Consider the following 10000-nt stretch of genomic DNA (forward strand, 5'->3'; position numbering starts at 1 on the left):
ATAGTCACGCAGTTATTGAAAGCTAACCGTTTTTAAATGGATGCTAAAGCCGATGACACAAGGCTCAACATCTTGCAAGATTCTTGCTCAACGAATGGTGAACAATGTTGCACAAACTTATTGAAGAGAATAGAGCTGGTCTCTATTTTTGTTCAACAAAGTTCAACGTGTTAAATGGCATACTTCAACATTGTACATGACATGACACACTATTGAACATTTGTTGAACAACGGCTGCGATATTTATTGATCAACAAATGTTGAATCATGTATCACCGGCTTTAGACTGAAATACTGTTTTTCAGCGATACTTGAAATGGGTGCTTGGACTCAAATGCGAGAAACACAAGGTAGGTTAGATGTCTGGTGACATCGAAGGAAGGAAGTATTTCTTGAAATTAAACAGGCATTAATGTCGTTGTTTAATAGGTGAACTGTATATAAAAGAGTTAAAGACAAGGTAAGACTTTCCGCGGAGTGTTGAGCCCGTAATAATCATTCTAAGAAGACTCACGTACGAATAGAACGGTGTAGAGGTCCCGTACGAATAGCCACTTTGTTAAATTTAAGTCTCCTTTGCAACTATTGATGTTGAAGGCGTAATTTACCCGTGAGAAGGATGATAAGGTAGTCGCTTCGCAACGGGCGAAAGGACAATTAAAAATTCAAGAAGTGTGGTTTTCGACGGCTGCCTTATTGGAAGCGGAGCAAGGAGAAAATTTCTTTTTCAAACCCATCGTCCTCTCCCCTGAAACTATGTTTTAGCTCGCCCCAGCGCACTTTCAGTTTCTTCGTCCAAGATGGCGCCATAGATTTTCCGAATCGCTTTTTACCCAAACACCCCTACTCTGCAGACTAACGACCTCTGTAAGATCGGTCGGATGCTTCACGCATGGAGTTACAAGAACACATTTGCCCCTATTCCGGTGAAAATTATTTGAATCCAGTCTTAATTTTGTCAAGAGAGGATGTGCTAAGAGAATGGATTCCCCATACAAGGACCTCCTCCAATGATAGTTTTTCAAAAATCTAATTTTAGCCACGCATGTTTTTAAAAGAGGCATCTGATTGGACAGTTGTAGTGACGTAATAAAAAGTTGAATATGCGCGGCATTGGGAACGAGAACTAACATGACGATGAGCATGGGGGTCCGTTCTCTTACCTCATCCTCTCTCGGTTCTGTGTCATTATTGGGTGACAGGATAATGAGTTCCTGTGGGTGGTCATTCCAAGGGCGTTAACATATTGGGAACCACGCAGCCATGGGAACAACGGACAAAAATTTGCGACATGGGTGCAATCTAAAAATCCTTATGAGGCCAACTCGATTTTTTATATATTTGAGCGGGAAATTCTGGTTTCCTTAGTCTTCAATTGATAAAATCTTTAAGCGACTGGTCAGTTTCGTGAAAAATGATACCCTATTCTAGACCCAAAAGCTCGAATTTATATACCCTATGCTAGAGTAAACCGCTTGAAAACCATGCCTTTCACAGCGGCACATACCTATATAGCCCATATATGGCAGTATCCCCCCCGGGGTAACAAAGCACGGTTTACTCAAAAGCCCGCTTCTTGATCGATGTGGAAGTGACTGCAAGCGGTCTCGAGTAAAACTGAGAACCAACGTACAGTACGAGGGATAAAATTAAAATCCCCGTTGTCCATCTTTTGGAAACTATTGACAGTATTGTGAAGTGACCAAATCGGAGCATTGTAAAGGATACGAACTCGCGATCGCATCATTTTTCGTTGTCTTACAACCTCTTTGCAAACATATGATCTAGTCCATTCGGTCAGAATTCAGTGTAAAAGTCAACCTCGTTGGGCTAATGTGTCTTAAGGGGATTTTCTTAAATTTATAAAGATATATATTTTTTTCATTCCAGACCCAATGTATATCTTCACCTTGCCGGAAAGGGGGTACATGTGTGCCCAACTACAGTCATCACACCTTTACCTGCAAATGCAATGACGGGTTCACTGGTGACCTCTGCGAAAAAGGTACTTAACGTTGATTCGAGTGCACCCAAGATCAATTTTGTTTTCTACGTCGACAATATACGTATATTTACTTCTTTCCAGAAATTCACGTAATCAAATGCACGTCCAGTTTCGATAGAGCGGTTTTAAATTGAGTGTCGAAGGTAATTAGCGAATTACTTTGGTTTTGCATTACTTCACTCAGTGATTGGTTAAAAGTTCTCGCGCCATTTTTTCAGCCAATCAGAAGTGAAACCAAAACCAATTGTGGCTTGCGCGTGAACATTTTCCCGCGCTTTGTGTCGGCTACGTGTAATACTTCAAGTTTTGATTGGTTTACTGAGTTGTCTCCGTCCTTTTTGATTGGCCAAAGTAATTACTGTCGTTTTGCTTTTACGACACTCGATTGAAAGTCGCTCTATGTAACATGAAATGTCCCGTTTACTCTGAACATTTCTGGTTCTACCTATTTGAAGCAATATTTAAGGGCTGAGGTTAGCGTTGCATTTAGGACAGGAAAAATTCAACGAGCTGTTGATCTTTCCTTGACTGAGCAGATTTAAGGGGACACTTGTGATGTTAATTATCTTTATTATATCTCTCAGATAGTACGCCTGCTGTGATTGGCTAAATTAGCGCGGCTTACTGCGTCCCGCCAGTTAAATTTAGAATTTCGATAAAACATTATCTAGCAAGTTTTTCATGTCGTTTCTGTTACATAAACTTGTAAGACTGTTTGAATCTTGCAAGTAATTATTTCAAACAGCCAAGAAGATTTAGTTTTTCGGATTTTGACACGGCAATCTTTGTGGCGGTCGAACCTCCCGCTTGACTTTAACTAGTCTCCTTGCCCGAGCGCCGGATTAACCTCAAGATATAATAAACAACTTGCTAACCTCATCTTCTCGGTCCGTACTGTAAGTAACGGATCCTCGTTTTTTTCCCGTTGATTTATGAACGGGAAAAAAACTCGGTCCGTAACTTACAGTACGGACCTCGAACTGGGTTAGTAAGAGGTGTGTATTCCTAGACGCAAATGATGTTAAAGTTGAAGAGAAGATCAAGGGAACACCTCGTTAAGCGTTTTAAAATCAGCCTGCATCTAATTTCGTGCATTCCTGAACATAAGGGCCTCAGTGGCCAAACGGGATATGTTTGGCGTTTAAGCAACATCAAACATTGTTTGGTGACCAAACATGCTGATGTTGACGTACTGAACGGTTAAAACATGTTTGATCCAACTCAGATCAAACTCCACAAGCAAAGAACTATGGGTCACAAATACGTAAACAACACGTGGATACAAGCGGCTGAGCAAGCGTGGTACGCATGCGCGCGCCAAACCTGTTTCATACGGCTGTCCAAACAAACAAGACTTTTCCCATCAAACATGAGAACAAAAGAAATGTTTGAAGTTGTTTGATCGGATGTTTGATGGCCTTCAAATTTTATCAAACACGATCAAACAGCACCAAACAAGGTGGCCAAACGGTAAAATGTTTGGTCACCAAACAATAAGCACTTCATGACTGGCCCCAAGGGAAACAGTGAGTTTTGTTTCCCCGAGACCCTCAATGTTCCCCGAGGTGAAGCCGAGGGAAACATTGAGGTTGAGGGGAAACAAAACTCACTGTTTCCCGAGGGGCCAGTCATTAAGTGTTTTGTTATACCTCCCAACTCAAAATAGAACAATACACAGATAAAAATTATTTGCTTGACGTCGGCTGACGTACAGATTTGCCGCCGTTTCAAAGGTGCACGACCTGATCACGTGTGAGTCGAAAGTTCAAGTTGTTGTTCGCCCTAGGGCGTCATGAAGTTTTGACCAATGACACGTGACACGTTCTCCTCCAATCAGAAAACGTATTTGAGTTGGGAGGTATAACAATGCTTGATGTTCAAGGGGTTACGTTTTATGCAAACGTTGGCGGTGTAGCACTTATATTTCGACAGAATTAACTATGAGAGGGTCAGATGGCTTACACAGGGTCACATGGTTTACATGAGTAGAAAATAGCACTTCACATCACCCTCTCGTAGTTAATTCTGTTGAAATATAAGTGCTACACGGCCAACGTTTGCATAAAACGTAACCCCTTGTACTTGTACGTATTCATTGCCGTGAATTTAACATCTTCAATTCTCACGGCCTCAGTCCCGTCTGGCAGTCCAGTCTGCTCAGTCGGTAGAGCAGCGGTGGTCTCATGGGCGTAGCCAGGATTTTTCAAAGGGGGGGTCACACTGTGTCAAACAGAGGGTACTCACGTTGTCGCAACCTGAATATTGTAGGTTGTTTGAGTAAAAAACGGCTTACAAAGGGGGGGGGGGGGTCACGGGCACCCCAGGACTCCCCCCTAGCTACGCCCTTGGGTGGTCTAGCCCGAAGGTCTTGGGTTCAATTCCCATCCAGGTCAGAGTTTTTCTATGTCCTTGAGTGGGCCTATTTGCATTAGTAGGGCTAACGCTCACATGGTTTACATGGGTAGAAAATAGCACTTCGCATCACTCTCTCATAGTTAATGCGTGATGTTGTTTGGTAACCAAACATTTCCCGTTTGGCCAAGCCTTAAGTTTTTCGTGAGGACATTTCCTTCGATTGGGCCGAAAAACACACAGCCAGGACGCTCGACCAAGCTGCCTATTTCTTTGACGGCGTCATCAGCTGCTTTGCAGCACTAAAATTCTTGCAAAATGAGAGCACAAAGCGGTTTGTTATGACATCGAAGAAATGTCTGAGACTTTGTGTTGCCCCTGAGATTCCCAGATCCCCTTCGAACGCCTGCCACACAGACTTCTCTTCAGCTATAAAAACTCATGAGCATCAAATCAAGAGACGATCAACGTTATTTGGTATCAACATCAATAGGAACATCTATTTTGAGGTTTAAAGAAGTTGACAATTACTGGCCAAACCTATATTAACCTTCTTTTGTCAGTGCTTATAGCAGCTTGTTCGTGGAAAAAGAAAGTTGTGCTACGCAAATATGCTTTCTCAAAATGGAAAGATTACGTGTTTACAGGAATAAAAGGGAATAATTTATACAACAGACTATTTTTTAATGGAAAGCCCTTTGGTGTATTTCGTTGTTTCAAACTTCTTGTAACAGCACCAGCTCTTGAGATTTTCAGAGATTTTGCTTGAATATTCTAATTTTTTTCATTAATAACGTTTTGTTGGAGTCGTAACTACTTACTCTTCTCTTTTAGCAAAGTCGTGCAAGGCCCTGAACGACTTTACCAGGCAAGTGGCCAGCATTTTAACGTCACCTTGTTCCCTTAAAGTTCGCTTTTGTTCCCGAATCAAACTTGTTCTTAGCTTTTTGTTCCCTGAAATGGTTTATTTTGTTTTTGTTCCCCAGTTCAAATTATCCATGTTCACTTCTTCCCCAAAATCCCTTGGAGGGCCTCCTTACTTATACGAAAATCTAAACAGCGATACTTCAGCTATCTTGAATTCCGTTTAAAAATGTGGTAGGAGCCAAGAAGGCCCATCAGGCCGGCGCTTATCTCCGGTTTTTGCAGCATGAAGCGACTAGGAGTATTTCTACTCCCCCCGGGATGGGATGCTAGTCCATGGCAGGGTTACCCCCAGCATTTTCGCCGGTATCCATTTATACACCTGAGTGGAAGAGGCACCGTGAGAGTAAAGTGTCTTGCCCAAGAACACAACACAATGTCCCCGGCCAGGACCCGAACCCGGACCACTCGATCCGGAATCGAGCACACTAACCATGAGGCCACCACGCCTCCCACACATATTAATCACATATTAATCACAAGTTAACAGTAAAATACAATGCAATGCAATGCAATACGATACGATACATCTAGATTATTACATGTTAAGAGCCTGATATCGTTTTTATTCACGAGTTTTTAATACCATATCGCAAACCAGCGCGTCTTCGAGCGAGTGAGCGATATGGTATTAAAAACGAGTGAATAAAAATGATATCTGGCTTTTAACATGTAATAATTTTGTTTATTACATATTACATGCTTGAAAAAAATCAAGCCACCAAGTTGAAGTACAAGAAAGTTGCATTTAATACTAGTGTATGAATGTAAATACTTACTTATTTAACGAGGGTAGAACATTAAACTTCAACAGTTTTCTAACATGTGGCCCTCAACACTACAAATATACAAAGCTAAATTGACATACTAGGAGTAACAAAAAATAATTTAAAGTAAAAATAGCAAAATAGAATAACAAAGACAAAGAACAATTTACCAAGAAGAATGACAGAAATAATGTATAAGAAAAATGTACAAAATGAATGTAAATATTAATAATGTATGTTGAGGCGCGGTGGCCTCATGGTTAGTGCGCTCGACTCCGGATCGAGTGGTCCGGGTTCGGGGCCTGGCAGGGGACATTGTGTTGTGTTCTTGGGCAAGACACTTTACTCTCACGGTGCCTCTCTCCACCCAGGTGTATAAATGGGTACCGGCGTAATGCTGGGGGTAACCCTGCGATGGACTAGCATCCCATCCAGGGGGGAGTATAAATACTCCTAGTCGCTTCATGCTACTGAAACCGGAGATAAGCGCCGGCCTGATGAGCCTTCTGGCTCGTAAGCAGAGACTTTACCTTTTTTTTTTACCTTTTATATAAAACTGTAAAAAACTCAATCGCAATTATTAAAAAGTGCAGCGACAGTGAAGGAAAAATCGACATCGGAAACAACAGGGAGGTTATTACTTTGTCCTTCCTTGTACTTGTACGTGTTCATTGCCGTGACTTTAACCTCGTCAGTTCGCACGGCCTGCTCCCTTCTGACCTTGTAGCTCAGTCGGTAGAGCAGCGGTGTTCTAACCCGAAGGTCGTGGGTTTAATTCCCACCCTGGTCAGAATTTTTCTCTGTCCTTGTGTGGGCCCATTACCATCAGTAGGGCTAACGCTCACATGGTTCACATAGGGTAGAAACTTAGCACTTCACATTACACTGTAATCACTCCCAGTTAATTCTATTAATTAAAGAAGAGAGTTCCTCCAGTAGCATTAGTAGTTAGTAATTAGTAGTTCAAATTCGGCTGCAGACGATAACATTGCCTGTGTAACAGTGAGTAAAAGCGACTTTAGAGTCATGAGTGAACCTTGTACTGTTCTTTGTATCCACAGCTTAAACGAGAGCAAGGTTGTTGCACTCCTCTTGGACTCTAAAACAACCTCCGTTTTTTGTCACATGGGTGATTTTGGATGCGGAACAGGTGGATGGACACCAGTCATGAAAACGGATGGAAACAAGGTATCTTGCCAAATTCCCAATGTTATGTTTCTTTAACTTTAAGCAAAACGTTAATTTTTTGCCAATCTTGAAATTCTTACACCAGATCGGAGGGTAAAAGCAAAAATTGTTCAACAATGTTTTTCTGGGAAGTAAGCCCCCTGCAGCTGCTTTACAAAAGTGGATCCACATATGGCGACAAAAATCCATTGAAACGTCTTATCTTATCTAGTACTACTTTTAATTCTTAACAGAGCACATTTCACTATGATTCAAATATGTGGAGCAACAAGGAAATCTTTAACCTTGATGGAGGGAAGACTGGGTTCGACTCAAAAGAAACAAAATTGCCGAGTTATTGGGACACACCCTTCACCAAGATTTGTCTCGGTATGAAAGTCAATGGCGAACAAGATATAAATTTTGTGGTTATAAACAAGAGCGCAGAGTCCCTTTTTTCGCTTATTTCTGATGGGCAACGCAGAAACACATCACTTGGTCTTGCCACGTGGAAGACGCTGATTGGTGGACAGGCCTCGTTGCAAACTGCCTGCGTGATTGAAGGTTTCAATGTTCAGGGTAGCGTCGATGGCTTTTCAAGAGTAAGAATTGGCATAGTTGGGGACGAGTTTAAGCCCTGCGTTAGCTGTGATTCAAGAATCGGCTTCGGCACTGGAGGAGAAAATCCCGACAACAACACTTGTGGAAACTTTGCTGATTACAATCCCGACAATGGTAATAAGAATCTCAAGGCAATGGGGTACATTTTAGTTCAGTAAGGTGTCACTGACGTCTCAGGGGAGCTCTTTAGAAAACACTTTAACTCTGAACAGAAACATTGCTATCCTGGCGAATTTGTTTGATGATAACATTATTAATCCTTACTGATTGCTGTTATCTCATTTACGATCGGTATATGCAGCACCATTTGCAATTAGGCATGCTTATAAAGAGATTATCATTTGACTGTCACTTTTTTTTCCATGAAAAGGTCATTTATACCATTCTGAAATCTTGAAAGGATCTTGTAAGCCTTTGTATGAAATTAGCAATAGCTTATGCCTCTTTAAAATGGCAGAACTTCTTAGACTGATAGATTATAACGATAAGATGACGCAAAGATGACACAACGACGATTGTTGTTCGTGCCAAACTACGCGCCTGGCATTTTTTCTTTTTTAAATCGCATTTATTATGTCGCTGATTAATAAAACTCTGAAAACGTTCACTGTTTTGCCGTCTTTAACTTTATCACTACCGCCATTGCCAGTAACGATGTTACAACAACAAAGACGACGATGATGATAATGATGATGATGCTGATGATGATGATGATGATGATGATAATGGTCGCAATGAAAACGGTGATGACAATCAGTGATAATTTTTGTAAAACCACTTTGGCGTCTTGTTCTTCAAGAAGATGTAAAAACAAAAATAACCCTTCTCTAAGAAGAAACCAAATACCGAAAAGTAGAGAACCAACAAACTCAATGCATTTGTGATGCCAGTGCCAAGCACACCTTGGTGGAAGGTCAGCTTTCTTATTACTGTTCCCCCAAACAACTCCCTCCCTGATGTTTTTCTTGAATCGGCTCCTCTCTTCCCCATGGATTTCTCGGCTTTCAACACGAGCCACCATGTTGCAAGCCGAGAAGACGCTGCGAACGAGGTTGCTCTGCAGATATCTCTTTGACTCTATATTGCAACAAGATTTCAAACTTAACTGTCTTGTCACAGTTGTTTGCCTATGCAGCCAAAAAACACAGTGATAAGTATGGCAGTACGTTTGAGCAATGTGCAGAGATTGCGTACAAGAACCACAAAAACAGCACACAGAACCCTAACGCATGTCTGAGGAAAGAGATTCCACTGAAAACAATCTGTGAATCGCGAATGATATGTAAGCCTATCGCGTTTGCCATGTCGGCGCCCACGGCAGACGGCTCAGCAGCTGCAGTTTTGTGCTCCAGACACTTCATGGAATCCAAGGGCATGCAGGTTAGTTTAACTGAGTTGGCAGAGGTGCAAATTTAATCCCAACCGTGTGGACGTGTGAAAAAAAAATTGTAGTAGCTTTTGTTTCTTAATTTCTGCCCTTGGTAACTTCACTTTAGTACCACCAACTTCATGCTTGCATTAATGTTCACGTGTTGACAATAGTCAGGAGCGCATCAAATGCATCCTCTATCATTCATGGTGGGCCTCGGAGTAAACCCTTTCTCGAGTAGAGTTATTAATAAAACTCCTCTTGTGAGGGTTTTGAGGTTAAAAGCCCAATGAAAACAGAGCTATGACAGTGCTATTGTTTTACGTCATATAACCACCCAACAAACACGCATCACGCTGGAATTGTGTCGTTTCGCGTTCCCCCTGGAAATATGACACTCCGCGGGAAAAAAGTCGTTCAAAACTTAAAACTCCAAATGAGTAAATATACTCAGGAAAGGGTTGACTAAAGGAATAAGTGTAGATAGAGGCTCCATTTGATGGGGTTCTGCAGTAGTTGATTTAAGGGCTATTCACTTGAGTGTCAAAAGTAATTTTTGCGATTGCTCAGTTGTGTTACTGCACATGTTATTGGCCCAAAACTCTTAAGTCGGTATCGCAATCAACTTGTCCACGCGGAGAAGTCTGGTCATGACTATTTCCAGGAGTAACCGCGGTTCCGACCGAAAATAGTTGGAAAAGTTTCTATTGGGAAACCTCAACCGCTTCAATCAAAACCGGTTGTGGTTGAAACGGTTGATCCCAATTGAACACGACGATAAGTTACAACTAATGG

At 41.7% G+C, this 10000-nt stretch overlaps 2 protein-coding genes across 2 annotated transcripts in view; both read left to right on the top strand.

Annotated features, from left to right (window-relative positions):
- The window catches only part of LOC137980126 (uncharacterized), a 15636-nt gene extending 7260 nt beyond the window's left edge, over positions 1-8376 (top strand). The window contains exons 3-6 of the mRNA XM_068827489.1: positions 1891-2005; positions 5192-5225; positions 7110-7236; positions 7470-8376. Coding sequence (XP_068683590.1) covers positions 1891-2005; positions 5192-5225; positions 7110-7236; positions 7470-7994 — 801 coding nt within the window. The 3' untranslated portion in view covers positions 7995-8376. The remainder of the gene's footprint in view (positions 1-1890; positions 2006-5191; positions 5226-7109; positions 7237-7469) is intronic.
- Positions 8377-8561: 185 nt separating this feature from the next.
- Positions 8562-10000, top strand: part of LOC137980933 (sterol carrier protein 2-like) — a 12975-nt gene continuing 11536 nt past the window's right edge. Inside the window, exons 1-2 of the mRNA XM_068828322.1 lie at positions 8562-8640; positions 8900-9216. Of these exons, the coding sequence (XP_068684423.1) occupies positions 8562-8640; positions 8900-9216 (396 nt within the window). The remainder of the gene's footprint in view (positions 8641-8899; positions 9217-10000) is intronic.

The sequence above is a fragment of the Montipora foliosa genome, chromosome 12 (genome assembly GCF_036669935.1).
Source record: "Montipora foliosa isolate CH-2021 chromosome 12, ASM3666993v2, whole genome shotgun sequence".
Lineage (NCBI taxonomy): Eukaryota > Metazoa > Cnidaria > Anthozoa > Scleractinia > Acroporidae > Montipora > Montipora foliosa.